The 14933-nt window shown below is 42.3% G+C and overlaps 1 protein-coding gene across 3 annotated transcripts in view; it reads left to right on the top strand.

The window, feature by feature from the left end:
* Window positions 1-655: 655 nt before the first annotated feature.
* Window positions 656-14933, top strand: part of LOC116862489 (tubulin-specific chaperone E) — a 72120-nt gene continuing 57842 nt past the window's right edge. For all 3 annotated transcript variants that reach the window (XM_032849792.1, XM_032849793.1, XM_032849794.1), the window contains exons 1-2: window positions 656-697; window positions 11692-11822. In XM_032849792.1, coding sequence (XP_032705683.1) covers window positions 11723-11822 — 100 coding nt within the window. In that variant the 5' untranslated portion in view covers window positions 656-697; window positions 11692-11722. The remainder of the gene's footprint in view (window positions 698-11691; window positions 11823-14933) is intronic.

Raw genomic sequence — 14933 nt, 5'->3', positions numbered from 1 at the left:
AATTCTTCTCAACTTTCATAGCATGAATGCTACCTCCCTGAGTTTTTGTTCAGTTTCCCTTGGGTGGGTTCAGCTAGTGATAACGACATAGCAGGTGTCGTGTGTTTTGATCACGTACCAGACCCCACTGCTAACCATCTATTTGTGTCGTCTCATCCGATCCTCACAAGCCGTTTGAGCTTTTGAGTTAGTTACATAGAATGCGGAGGCTCAGAAAGCAACATGCCTAATGAATTTGCTGTTACTGTATTTACTTTCATTCTGCCTCATGTTAATAATAATAATAGTCATTATTATTATTATTATTAGTCGCTTTTGAGGCAGCAACACCATCTTTTCCTCTGGGACTACACGCGTCCTACGTGCTAGACTGCGTAAACGCGGTACTGAGTAACAGGCAAACTAGAACGTGCGCAGTCATTGGCCTCTTCTGACTTCCTGGGTTTGCGGGAAGCAACCGTGCAACACCGGGGCGCACAGGCTGTGCGGGTTTGGGTGGATGGACCGAACGTCCATCTGGCTCCCGAGACCCTCGTCTATTGCGTTCACGCCTGAGCGCCAGCGGCAGCGGCTCATCTCGCGGAGGCGGGACTTCCTGTCTCCCTAAAAAAGCACTTCCGGCTAAAGCCGGAAGCTTCGCTGCGTACCGGCGCTAGCGAGGGTCGCGATTCCGACCACCCGGGTAGCCGCTGGGCAGGTGAGCTTCCGAGGGGCTGAGGGGCTGTGGGAGCCAAACGCGGGTGGCTGGCCTGTGGCCGGTGCGTCACCCGGCGGTGCTTCGGTCCTTCTGTCCTCTCCTAGAAACTTCTCGGGTTGTCGGAGTCGGGCGGTGCCTCCTCTCTGCCACCCCCGCCAGACCCAGACCTGGACGCGCGGGCCGGAAGGGAGTCCGGGCGGGCGAGGGGGCGGGTGGGCCGCGCCGCCAGGCACTGTGCGGAGATGCCTTGTTGGCGCGTGATTTGGGAGGAGGGGAGATGGCTCAGGTGAGAGAAATGGCCCCGAACTTCCCGTCATTTAGCGTCTGTGACGGGGAGGTAACGTGAAAGAGGCGCCGAACTTGGAGCGTTTTGGAAAAGTTCCATTGCCGGCCGCTGGGGATGGGCCTGGGTGGTGGGTGTCCGCGGGAGGGCGTGACGTGCCTGTCTGCTGGGGCTGCGTCTGGTCCGGAGGTCGGGGCTCACGGGCGCCGGGCTTCAGGACGGAGTCAGCGGGGACGAAGGACCGGGAGGGCGACTTCGTGTGTGACAGCGGCCTAGCGGGCGCAGCCGTCTGAGATTCGTCCCAGCGTCCCCATCCCTTCACTTCTCACCTTTGTCTCCGCTGTCACACACAGCACGTCGCTGGGGACGTTAAAAACCCAGGTCGACAGACTCTGCCTTTTGACCGTCCGGTGTTTGTACTCATTGTCGTAACTGAGGTGTCGTTCAGGCGCGGACCTCCGGAGTCGCCCGTGACCCTCGCGCCGCGCGTGTAATCCGGCGGCGAATCCCGACACTGTCAGACTCCGGGCCTCTCACTTCTCTGCGCCGGTTTGCAGCCCTGTCACCCGGGCTGCTGCCGGCCCCCTAACCCTTCCGCTGTTCTTCCAGCCTCTTTTCATCCCAGCATCGAAAGCGACCCTCCTAAAATATCAGACTGTTGCCCTGCTTTCCGAAGTCCGGCAAGGACTCCCGTTTCACCCAGGGTAAGAGCTGAAGCTACCGCTGCTCTTTGCCCCGCCCTCCGGCCTCTTCAGGCACAGCCTGGCCTCGGGGTGTTTGCAGTTGGGGCTCCTTTGCCTGGACTGCTCTCCCCCGCATCTGTGCACACGGTTTAGTCCCCTAACTCCTTCATTTATGGGAATACCGCCCTCGCAGCCGGTCTCCCAGACGCGGCCTCCCCGGACCTCCCCGTTGTGCTCGCCGTGTGCGTTCTTTATTCATTGGACCCGCGGTGCTTCCCCGCTGGGATGGAAACTGCGCGAGGACATCTTTGTACTTTCTGTTTACCGCTGTATTCCTGTCTAACGCAGTGTCTGCTTCCCGTGGATTTTCTATAATGTAACTGTGGAAGGAATGGATTGAACTTTTTCTACCATCTTACACTTGATACTTCCTGTGCTTTCTTTTCTTGCCTTTTTTTGGATTGAGGTTTGATCTTGTGTGTTTTCTCTTTTCATTTTTTCTTCTCTGTTTCCTTGGAAGATAATATTACTCTAGGTACTCTATTTCGGTACTTACAGGGCTAACCTTTTAATTTTTAATTTAGCTATGCGTACTTAATTGAATCTAATTCAATCTTAAATGAATCTTAACCTCGCCGCACAATATTGTTTTTACCTTTGTTTTACCTTTGTCTGATTTTAAACAGACTTCTTGGATCATCTCCATACTTAATTATTTTTGTAAGATGTACATGTTCAACAATAAAACTAGAGTTGTTACTATTTTCTGGTGGTTTTGATTTTTTCGTTTTGACTTTTTTTTTTTTTTATGATTTTATTTACTTGAGAGAGAACATGAGCAGGGGTAGGGGGCTTGTAAGTGGGAGGTCAGAGGGAGATGGAAAAGCACCCACTGAGCAGGGGCTCTCTCTTTCCGGGACTCTGAAATCATGACCTGAGCCCAAGTGAACCATCCAGGTGCCTCTTCTGATTGATTTATTAACTCAGTTTATCATACACTTAGTAGAATATTTGTTGTATACTTAGCACGTCAGACTTTATTTTTTTTAAAGTGTATGATACTTTCCCTACTTTAGCATTTTGCTGGAAAATACAAGAGTCCACTAGAAAACAATATGGCAGACAATAAGAGTGAAATGAATATGACCCAGAGAATGAAACTAAATATACACTGTAGGTTAACTAACTTGAATTTAAATTTAAAATATATATATATGACCCAGAGAGTAATTAGGGTCTACCTGAAAGGAGAAACATTATAGTTTGCCAATTATTAGGAGTGCTGGGATGAATTTGTGGAAGAGCGGTTTGGGGAGATGTGCTAGTATTTAAAAGTGTGTAAAGAAAGGGTACAAAGTTATTGATTAATTTTATTCTCATTCATACAGTTTTGTCATAAAAAAATTTTTTTTTTAAGATTTTATTTATTTGACAGAGAGATCACAAGGAGGCAGAGAGGCAGGCAGAGGGGGAGGGGGAAGCAGGCTCCCTGCTGAGCAGAGAGCCCAATGCAGGGCTTGATCCCAGGACCCTAGGATCATGACCTGAGCTGAAGGCAGAAGCTTAACCCACTGAGCCACCCAGGCGCCCCCAAAATTGTGGGTTTGATGTAGATTTCACTCTGGTGTTTTAGAGAGGAGTGCCTTTAACTTCTTAGTAAATGCTTACAGCTTTTTGGGGGACCTACTTAAAATTACATGAGGTAATTCAGTATGCGAAGGCTAAGAATCTACTGTCAGGTTGTAGTAAAACTTGGGAGACAGGCTTTGACATTTAGCATAAAAGGACAGCAAGACATGGTAAGTGAAGTAAGCCAGTCACAGAGACAAATACTGTTTGATTCCACTTATGTGAGATACCTCGAGTAGTCAGGTTCATAAAAACATAAGGTAGGGGCTGGGGAGGAAGGGCTATGGGAGTTGTTTAATGGGTATAGACCTTCAGTTTGACTGGATGAGAAAGTTTTGATAATTGCTTGCCCAACAATGTGACTATATCTAATGCCACTGAACTGTATTCTTAAAAATGGTGAAGATGGGGACGCCTGGGTGGCTCAGTGGGTTAGGGCCTCTGCCTTCGGCTCAGGTCATGATCTCGGGGTCCCGGGATCAAGTGCCGCATCAGGCTCTCTACTCAGCAGGGAGCCTACTTCCCTTCCTCTCTCTCTCTGCCTGCCTCTCTGCCTACTTGTGATCTCTGTCAAATGAATAAAACCTTTAAAAAAAAGTGGTGAAGATGATCAATTTTATGTGTATTTTACAACTAAAAACTTTTTTTTTTTTAAGAGCAGCAGATGGGTTGGTTTAAAATTCTGCTAAATGCAAACACCTCAGTGGCTCAGTTGGTAGAGCATGTGACTCTTGGTCTTAGAGTTGTGAGTATGAGCCCTGCATTGGGGGTAGAGCTTACTTTAAAAAAAAAAAAAAAAACAACTGGGCTAAATACTTGGGAATTGTAACATTTTGGGGTGGTAATTTTTTTTAAAGATTTTATTTCTTTATTTGACAGAGAGATAGCACAAGTAGGCAGAGCAGCAGGCAGAGGGAGAGGGAGAAGCAGGCTTTCTGCTGAGCAGGGAGCCCGATGTGTGACTTGATCCCAGGACCCTGGGATCATGACCTGAGCCGAAGGCAGCCGCTTAACTGACTGCGCCACCCGTGGTAATTTTTTTTTTTAAGATTTTATTTATTTATTTGACAGATCACAAGTAGGCAGACAAGCAGGCGGGGCGGTGGGGGGGGGGAGCAGGCTCCCTGCTGAGCAGAAAGCCTGATGCGGGACTCCATCCCAGGACCCTGAGATCATGACCTGAGCTGAAGGCAGATGCTTAACTGACTGAGCCACCCAGGCGCCCCTAAAGGTTTTTTTTTTTTTTTTTTTTAAGATTTATTTATTTGAGAAAGAGCGAGATGGAGAACAAGTGGAGGGAGGGACAGAGAGAGAGAAGCAGGCTCTCTGTGGAGCAGGGAGCCTGACATGGACCTCGATCCCAGACCCCTAGGATTATGACCTGAGCCAAAGGTAGACACTTAACTGACTGAGCAACCCAGGCGCCCTAAGGTGTTTTTAAATATAGAAAACACATAGCATTTCATATAAAGAACTTCTACAACTCAGCACCGAAACCCCAAATAATCCAGTTAAGAAATGGACTGAAGATATAGACATTTTTACATGAAAAAAGGCTCAAAATCACTCACCGTCAGGGAAATACAAATCAAAACTACAATGAGATATCACTTTATACTAGTCAGAATGGCTAAAATGAACAACACAGGAAACAATAGGTGTTGATGAGGATGTGGAGAAAGGGGAACCCCCTTGCACTGTTGGTGGGAATGCAAACTGGTGCAGCTACTGTAGAAAACAGTGTGGAGATTCCTCAAAAAATTAAAACTAGAGCTACTCTATGATCCAGCAATTGCACTGCTAGGTATTTACACAAAGGATACAAAAATACAGATTAAAAGGGGGTACATGCACCCCAATGTTTATAGCAGCATTATCAACAAGAGCCAAATTATGCAAAGAGCCTAAATGTCCATCAACTGATGAATGGATAAAATGTATACAATGTATACATGGAATATTATGCAGCCTTAAAAAAGAATGAAACCTTGCCATTTGCAACCATGTGGGTGGAGCTAGAGAGTATAACCCTAAGTGAAACAAGTCAGAGAAGGACAAATACCATATGATTTCACTCATGTGTAATTTAAGACACCCAACAAACATGGGGGAGGGATAAAAGAGGAGAATCAAGAAACAGACTCTTAATTATAGGGAACAAACTGATGGTTACCAGATGGCAGGTGGATGGGGGGGATGGGTGAAATAAGTGATGGGGATTAAGGAGGGCACTTAATTTGAGCACTGGGTGTTTGGGTGGAATGCTGAATCACTAAATTCTGCACCTGAAACTAGTGTTACACTATATGTTAATGGAATTTAAGTAAAAACTTGGGGGGAAAATAGAAAATATATAAGGATTTCAGATGAAATCCAGTTATGTGAAATGCAGTTTTTATGTCAAGAGACATAAAAATTGTAATCATGTGTTTATTAACAATAAACGACAGAAACCTAGTGGCAGGTCTAATACTGTAATTTTGAATAGCGATGCTTATAAAGAATAGCTTGAGATATCTGTAATATCTATAATGTGATATGAAACATCTCTGATCACAGGTGCTGCTAATCCAACTGATTTTTTGGCCTATACTCACAGTTTCAGTGAGAAGTTAGTGAATATCTTCAGTTAGAGGATACCTTGAGAACCTATGGACTTAGGGTAAAAAATACTTCACTTAGGCGCTGTCCAGGTAGTCAGCCCAGTACTCCAGCCACCAGGTGAGAGTGAGGTCTCACTCTGTTCTTGTTAATTGGCCCTGATCCCCAGTTGCATGACTTGTACTGTTTCTTTGACCAGGCCTCCCAGATGCGGTCTTTGGGTTTCTGAGAAACATTCACTTGGACTGTCCCTTATTGTGCTGTTCCCACTCTTTGGGAGCCATCTATGTTTTCTTGAATCCTTTAATAACATAGTAACCTTGATCTCCCTTCAGTCTGAATTTCTGGTGGTCATGACTTAACCACCTAGATATATTCCCTCCCATCTTTTTATTTTCTTAAGATTTTATTTATATATTTCAGAGAGAGTGTGTGCATGTGAGAGAGAGTGGTGGGGGTGGGGGTTGGTGGAGGCGGAGGGGGAGAGGGAGAGGCAGAGAAAATCTCAAGTAGACTCCATGCTGAGTGCAGAACCAGATGAGGGGTTGGATTTCATGACCCAGTGTCCCAATTAAAGCTGAAGCAAATCAAAACTCTACAAAACTTAAAATATTTTAGGTTTTTTATTAATTAATTTTTTTAAAAAGATTTTGATTTATTTGACACAGAGAGACACAGGGAGAGAGGGAACATAATAAGCAGGGGGAGTGGGAGAGGGGGAAGCAGGCTTCCAGATGCAGGGCTCCATCCCAGGACCCTGGGATCATGACTTGAGCTGTAGGCAGACACTTAATAACTGAGCCACCAAGGTGCCCCATAAATTTCCGATTTTTTAAATTGCACTAAAATACAGATAACATTGAGGGTCTTTTTTTTTTTAGATCTTATTTTTAAGTAATCTCTACCTCCAGAATGGGCTTGAATTCACAGCCCTGAGATCAAGAGTGGCACACTCCACTGACTGAGCCGGCCTGGCACCCCAGACCATTTGAACAATTTTTAAGTGTACTACAGTTCAGTAGTGTTAAGTAAATTCACATCGTTGTACAACCATCACCACCATCTGTCTCCAGAACTCCTTTTATTTTGCAGAACTAAAACTCTTAGCGATTAAACAACACTTTCCCCCTTCCCACAGCCCTTGACAACCACAGATCTGCTTTCTCTCTCTATGCATTTGATGACTCTTAAGTACTTCTTTTAAGTGGAATCATACAGTATTTGTCTTTACTGGCTTGTTTCACTTAACATGATGCCCTCAGGGTTCATCCATGTGGTAGCATGAAGCAGAATTCCCTTTCTTTCTTTCTTACATTCTTTTTTTTTTTTTTTTTTAAGATTTTATTTAGTTATTTGACAGAGATCACAAGGAGACAGAGAGGCAGGCAGAAAGAGAGGGGGAAGCAGAGAGCCCGATGCGGGGCCCGATCTCAGGACCCTGAGATCACGAGCCGAAGGCAGAGGCCCCAACCCACTGAGCCATCTGGGGGCTTTTTTTTTTTTTTTTTAATTTTTTTAATTTGACCCAGAGAGAGGGATCACAAGTAGGCAGAGAGGTAGGCAGAGAGAGAGGGGGAAGCAGGCTCCCTGCTGAGCAGAGAGCCCAATGCGGGGCTTGGTCCCAGGACCCTGAGATCTTGACCTGAGCCAAAGGCAGAGGCTTAACCCACTGAGCCACCCAGGTGCCCCTCTTTTTAAGGCTGAATAATATTGTATGCATACACCACATTGATATTTGGGTTAGTTCCATCTCTCGGGTCTTTGTGAATAATAGCACTGTGAACATAGTTGCAAAGTACCTGCTTGTGTCCTTCCTTTTAGTTCTTTTCAAATATTTTATTTGAGGAATTATGTAGTCCTCTCATCATGAAGAACATACAAGAAACTGTTTAGATTTTAAAAACAGATTATGAGAAAGATCAATAAACCAACAGGAAAATGGATAAAGAATGTGAACAGTTCATGGAAAAGGGAATCAAAATGAGATGCTCAGCTTCCTTCATAAAAGAAAATGTAAATAAAATGCGTATTTCACTTGTCAGACTGACAACCAAAATTGTGTTACTATTTTGTGAAGGGCAGTGTGACGACACAGGGGCTCAAAGAGTGCTGCTGGGACTGTGAATTGGTCCAGTCTCTAAAAAGGGACATTTGTTATTGCCTATCAGCATTAAAAATGCACATACCCTTTGACTTAGCAATACCTGTTTTGAGAATTTTCTACAGATTTTTTTTAAAGATTTTATTTATTTATTTGACAGGCAGAGATCACAAGTAGGCAGAGAGGCAGACAGAGAGAGAGAGAGAGGTGGAAGCAGACTCCCTGCTGAGCAGAGAGCCAGATGTGGGACTCGATCCCAGGACCCTGAGATCATGACCTGAGCCGAAGGCAGAGGCTTTAACCCACTGAGCCACCCAAGCACCCCTCTACAGATATTTTTGCACAAGTATAAAAAAATAAATGAGCAGGTTTAGCCTTTGCAGTATTATTTGTAATAGCAAAAACTTGGGAGTAACCGAAGTCCATCAGTTTGAAGACTGGTTAAATGACGCTGTATCTATACAAATACTATGCAGCCAGAAAAAAATTTAAAAGCTCCTGACATGGCTGTAGATAAATTTCCAGGTTATATTATTGAATGAAAATGTAAGGAACAAAACCACATATGTAGTATGGTACCATTTGTGTAAAGAAAGAAGAAAAATACTGGTGTGTATAAGCTTAAAATGGGTATGGAAGTATATAGAAGGTACTAATAAAGCTGTTGCCAGCGGGAAGAGATAATGACTAGCAGGAGTGGAAATAACAACAAAAAAAAAAAAAAAAGGGAAGCTTTCAGTGTATTCCTTTTATACTTCTTTGAGTGTCATCTTTTTAAAAAGTTAAGTGAGAAAGATATGCCTAGAAAAATACAAGGATTGGGGCGCCTGGGTGGCTCAGTTGTCTGCCTTTGGCTCAGGTCATGATCCCAGGGTCCTGAGATCGAGCCCTGCATCAGGCTCCCCACCCTGCAGGAAGCCTGCTTCTCCCTCTCCCACTCCTCCTGGTCGTGTTCCCTCTCTCTCTCTCTCTCAATCTCTGTCAAATAAATAAATAATCTTTTAAAAAAAGAAAAAGAAAAATACAAGGATGAAATGGAAAAAGAGACCGCCTAACCAGTGACTTCCAGACACTTGAACAGACTTCTTAAGAAAAACATCAGTAGGGGCACCTGGGTGGCTCAGTGGGTTAAAGCCTCTGCCTTCGGCTCAGGTCATGGTCTCAGGGTCCTGGGATCGAGCACCGCATCGGGCTCTCTGCTCGGCAGGGAGCCTGCTTCCTCCCTCTCTCTGCCTGCCTCTGCCTAATTGTGATCTCTGTCTGTCAAATAAATAAATAAAATCTTAAAAAAAAAGAAAAAGATAAACATCAGTAAAGTTGAGCCTCGAAATCAAATTGTGGAAAAAATGTGAAGACAAGAAAAGAAGCTTTTGGGATTGATCTGGACTAAAAAGTAGTACAAGAAAGTGTACTCCTTTGGTGTAGTAGTATATGTCTTGTAACTTTAAATCCTGAATATTTTGAAACATAGGAAACACCCAGATACTCGTTGCTTTTATTTAATGATTGTTAATATTTTGGCAGCTTTGCTTCATCTTTTAAAAATATATTTAATGTAGCAAAAGAGAGGACAGAAAAGTGGCAGATTGATTCAATTTCTTATCTTTTGTTATTTCTATGGAGAATGATTTCCTGTCTTGTCCAAAAAAAAAAAAAAAAAGTCTGGTTAGAAAACATGTTGAAGATAAAAAGAGAGGCTAGCATTTGGCCATTTTCAATTAGTCTGCATTCTCCGGGTGCCTGGATGGCTCAGTCAGTTAAGCCTTTGCCTCAGGTCATGATCCTGGTCCTGGAATTGAACTCTGCATCCTCAACAGGCTCCCGGCTCAGCAGGGAGTCTGCTTGTCCCTCTCCCTCTGCTCCCCAACTCACGAGTGTGTGTACATGTGTGCGTGTGTGTATGCACGTGCTCTCTCCCTCTCTCTCTCTCTGATAAATACATCTTTGAATTAGTCTGCATTCCAAGAGAAATTACATCTAGAACTTTATGAAAAACTGGCAAAAATGATTGCAAAAAATTCCTGTTTATAATCTTTAAAGAGTAACAAACAAGGGGAACTAGAATTTCTAGGAAAGATGTTTTGTGAACATTTGGAAAAGTAATAATCCTAAGGAGATAGGAAGAGTTTAGTGAGTCTTGGCTAAATTTACCTTTTTTTGTTTGTGTTTTGGATTGTAATTCCATGGCAAGCCAGGGAAATTTGCAGAGAACAGTGCATTATTTCCTTTCGCTTTTCATCATCTTTCCTTTCCTCCCTCCTCATTATTGTTAATAGAACAAATAACAGCTATTCCTTCCAAATATAGTCATACAACTGAGAGGTGTGTAAGTTAAAGAGTGAAGAGACCCCTTCCCTCACCCCACTCCTCTGACAGTATACTCTGGGACTGACGGTGGGGTTTGATTTCAGGGGCGCTCATGACATTCACAAAGCTCATGACATTCTTGCTTGTGAACTGGGTAATAGGAGAGCTTGTAACTAAAAACATTTTACCCACAGTTTGTATGAGTTCTCTCTTTGGTTAGGTCATATATACGTGGGTCATATAATTTACATACACATATATTTTATCCTTGATCTTATAAAAATTAGGACAGAACTAGGAGAGATAATGTTGGATTATTCTCTGTTTAGAACATATAAATGTAAAGTCCTACATTTACACATAATGTTATGATGTGTTAAGTCCTACTTCAATAATGAGTTGCACAAGGAGCGCCTAGGTCAGCATATAACTCTTGATCTTGGGGGTCGTGAATTCAAGCCCCACATTGGGTATAGAGATTACTTGAAAAATAAATTGTTGTACAAGTATAGCATAGAGAAGACCTGGTTTGAAAGTTCTTCATGGAAATTCATAAGACTTTACAGAAACAAGTAAATAAGTAGATTTTCTCTTAGTCTCAGTGTCCGTATTTAACTTTTCCTTTGGATGGATGGTTTGGGCATGGCTTTCTCAAATCTCAAATATATTTATTTACTTTGAATAACTGTCTCAAGAATTTTTCCCAAGGAAATACTTCAAAGGACAAGAATAATTTAAAAGTGAAGATGTTTTTAGCTGTTTTCTTTGAGATAGTAAACAATGGAAGCATATATCAACAGGGAAATGATTAAATTTTGGTATCTACAGGTCAACATTAAAGAGATTAATATGACTCTGTGGCTATATAGAAAAATGTTCATGCTATTTAGGAAGTAGAACAGATTACATATCTATATCTTTTTTTTTTTTTTTAAGAGACTTTATTTATTTATTTGACAGAGGAACACAGCGAGACAGGGAACAACAAGCAGGGGGAGTGGGAGAGGGAGAAGCAGGCTTCCCCCTGAGCAGGGAGCCCAAGGCGGGGCTGATCCCAGGATGCTGGGATCATGATTTGAGTCAAAGGCAGACGCTTAATGACTGAGCCACCCAGACACCCCCATATCTATTTCTTTCATTCATTCATTCATTTATTTTAGATTTTATTTATTTATTTGAAGAGAGAGAGAGAGAGATCACAAGCGGGCAGAGAGGCAGGCAGAGAGAGGGGAAGAAGCAAGCTTCCCGCTAAGCAGAGAGCCCGATGCGGGGCTCGATCCCAGGACCCCAGAATCATGACCTGAGCTGAAGGCAGAGGCTTAATCCACTGAGCCACCCAGGCGCCCCATCTGTATTAATTCTTGTTAATTTTTTATAATATTCTTCCTAGATCTCATATTTTGGATTCTGGCTACATTATAATGAATGACACTTCGACATCAGATGTCATTGGTCGACGAGTTGAGGTTAATGGAGAACATGCAACAGTGCGTTTTTCTGGTATCGTTCCTCCTGTGGCAGGTATGTTTGTGTGTGCATTTGTTTATTTTAGAGTTCTTTCTTTGCAGGCTTTTCTCTAGTGGTTTGTAACATCGATTTTGAAGAAATTAACAACGAATTTGTAGATGCTTTCTACATACAATTGTTTGGTTTGGGTAACAGTATCCTGTGGTATCTATGATTTTATTTAATTTTAAACTTACCTATTTATTTAGTGTTGCCATTTTATATTCAACCTTAAAATATCTTCTGAGTAAACTTTAAACAACAAGTAATAATTTTGAATTCTCATATCCTAACCTCAAAAACTAAGAATTTTTGGAAATTTCTTTTGTCATTAATTCATGTGTATATGTATTTAGAGTAGTTTAAATTGATAGGCATACAATTTTGTGATATCTTTTTTCACGTATTATCTGGTACATATGTATAGCATCATTTTGTTTACTTTTTTTATTGAGATATAACTGACAGATAACATTGTATTAGTTTTAGGTGTACAAAATAATGATTTGATATTTATATGCATTGCCAAATGATCACCAAGATAGGTCTAGTTAACATCCATTACCATACATAGTTACAGTTCTGTTTTTCTTTTAAACAGTATCATTCTTTTCTTTTTAAAATTAATTCATTATTTTTATTTTTTAAATTTCAGTACAGATAACATACATTGTTATATTGGTTTCAAGTGTACAATATAGTGATTCAGCAATTCTGTACATTACTCAGTGCTTGTCAAGATAAGTGTGTTCTTAATCTCCTTCACCCATTTCACCCATCACCCCCCGCCCACCTTCCTTTTGGTGACCATCAGATTGTTCTCCGTAGTTAAGAGTCTGTTTCTTGGTTTTTTGTTTTTGTTTTGTTCCCCTTTACTAGTTTGTTTTGTTTTTTACATTTCACATACTAGTGAAATAATATGGTATTTGTCTTTCTTTGACTGACTTATTTTGGTTAGCATTATACTTTCTAGCCCCATCCATGTTGTTGCAGATGGCAAGCTTTCATTCTTTTTTATGGCTGAGTAATATTCCATTGTGTGTGTGTGTGTGCGTGTGTGTGTGTGTGTGTGTGTGTATACATACACTATCTATTCTTTATTCATTCATCAATTGATGGACTCTTGGGCTGCTTCCATAATTTGCTATTACAAACAATGCTGAAGTAAACATAGGGGTGCATATATTTTTTCGAATTAGTGTTTTCATATTCTTTGGATCAATACCCAGTAGTGGAATTTTCTGGACCATATGTAATTTTATTTTTAATATTTTAGGAACCCCCCCACACTGTTTTCCACAGTGGCTGCCACCAGTTTGCATTCCCACCAGCAGTGCACGAGTGTTACTTTTTCTTCACATCCTCGCCAGTGCTTATTATATTTTTGATTTTTGCCATTCGGACAGGTGTGAGGTTTTATCTAATTGTGGTTTTGTTTTGAATTTCACCGATGCATGAAAAGATGAACATCTTTTCATGTGTCTCTTAGCCATTGGTATTTCTTCTTTGGAGAAATGTCTATTCCAGTCTTTTGCCCATTTTTTAATCGGATTGGTTTTTTTTTTTTTTATGTTGAGTTGTAGAAGTTCTGTACATATTTTGGATACTAACACGTGATCAAGTATGTCATTTGCGAATATCTTTTCCCATTCCATAGGTTACCTTTTAGTTTTCTTTACTCTGCAGAAGCTTTTTTTTTTTTTTTTAAGATTTTATTTATTTATTTGACAGATCACAAGTAGCAGAGAGGTAGGCAGGCAGAGAGAGGGGGAAGCAGGCTCCCTGCTGAGCAGAGAGCCCCATGTGGGGCTCGATCCCAGGACCCTGGGATCATGACCTGAGCCGAAGGCAGAGGCCCAACCCATTGAGCCACCCAGGTGTCCCACTTTTTTTTTTTTTTTAATACTTTATTTTTAAGTACTCTCTACACCCATCGTGGGGCTCAAACTCACAACCCTGAGATCAAGAGTTTTGTGTTTGTGGGATGCCTTGGTGGCTCAGTCAACAGTTAAGCGTCTGCCTTCAGCTCAGGTCATGATCCTGGGATCAAGTCCCATATCTGGCTCCTCGCTCAGTGGGAGTCTGCTTCTCCCTCTGCCTACTGCTCTCCCTGCTTGTGCTCGCTCTCTCTCTCTCTCTCTCTCTCTGGCAAATAAATACATAAAATCTTAAAAAAAAAAAAAAGTTACATGCTCATACGGAGGTTCCTCAAAATGTTAAAAATAGAACTACCCTATGACCCAGCAATTGCACTACTAGGTAATTATCCAAAGGATACAAACATAGTGGTTCGAAGGGGGCATGTGCACCCTAATATTTATAGCTGCAGTGTCCACAATAGCCCAACTATGGGAAGAGCCCAGATTTCCATCAATGCAGGAATGGATAAAGAAGATGTGTGTGTGTGTGTGTGTGTGTGTGTGTGTGTGTAGTACGCACACATGATGGAATATTACTCATCCAAAGGAATGAAAGCTTGCCATTGGCAGTGATGTGGATGGAACTAGAGTGCAGTATGCTAAGCGAAATAAGTCAGAGGAAGAGGAATACCATATGATTTCATTCATGTGGCATTTAAGAAATAAAACAAATGAACATAGGGGAAGGGAGGGAAAAATAAAATAATAGGGAGGCAAACCATAAAAGGCTCAACTATAGGGAACAAACTGAGGGTTGCTGGAGGGGAGGTCGGGAGGATGGAGTAATTGAGTGATGGGCATTAAGGAGCACACTTGATGTAATGGGTGTTCTGTGTAACTGATGAATCACTAAATCCTGCCCCCGGAACAAATAATACACTCTACGTTAACTAACTTGAACTAAAAAAAAAAAAAAAAAGTTGCCTGTTCCACTGACTGAGCCAACCAGGTGCCCTTGTGATACAGTCTGAACATAAGTTCCACCTGACCCTGTGGGAACTCTGAAGGGAGGGTGGCCCTTCAGAGATTTTCCTAGCTGAGATGAGGGGCGGGGCACTTATACCTGTGATGGTCTGTCACTCGGTTTTGGGGAAGCGGGTGTGCCAGGCACTTTCACCAGGGGAGACAGTTCTTGAAAGTGGGTTCATAGTTGAGGGCTAATTTCCAGAGGCTGGTTTGCCCAGCAGCTGGTAGGAATAAGTCTCAA

This window comes from Lontra canadensis, unplaced genomic scaffold (assembly GCF_010015895.1).
Source record: "Lontra canadensis isolate GAN:19392208 unplaced genomic scaffold, GSC_riverotter_1.0 scaffold248, whole genome shotgun sequence".
NCBI classification, from domain to species: Eukaryota; Metazoa; Chordata; class Mammalia; order Carnivora; family Mustelidae; genus Lontra; species Lontra canadensis.
The sequence above is the reverse complement of the archived record's forward strand: the minus strand, read 5'-3'. Positions and strand labels throughout refer to the sequence as shown.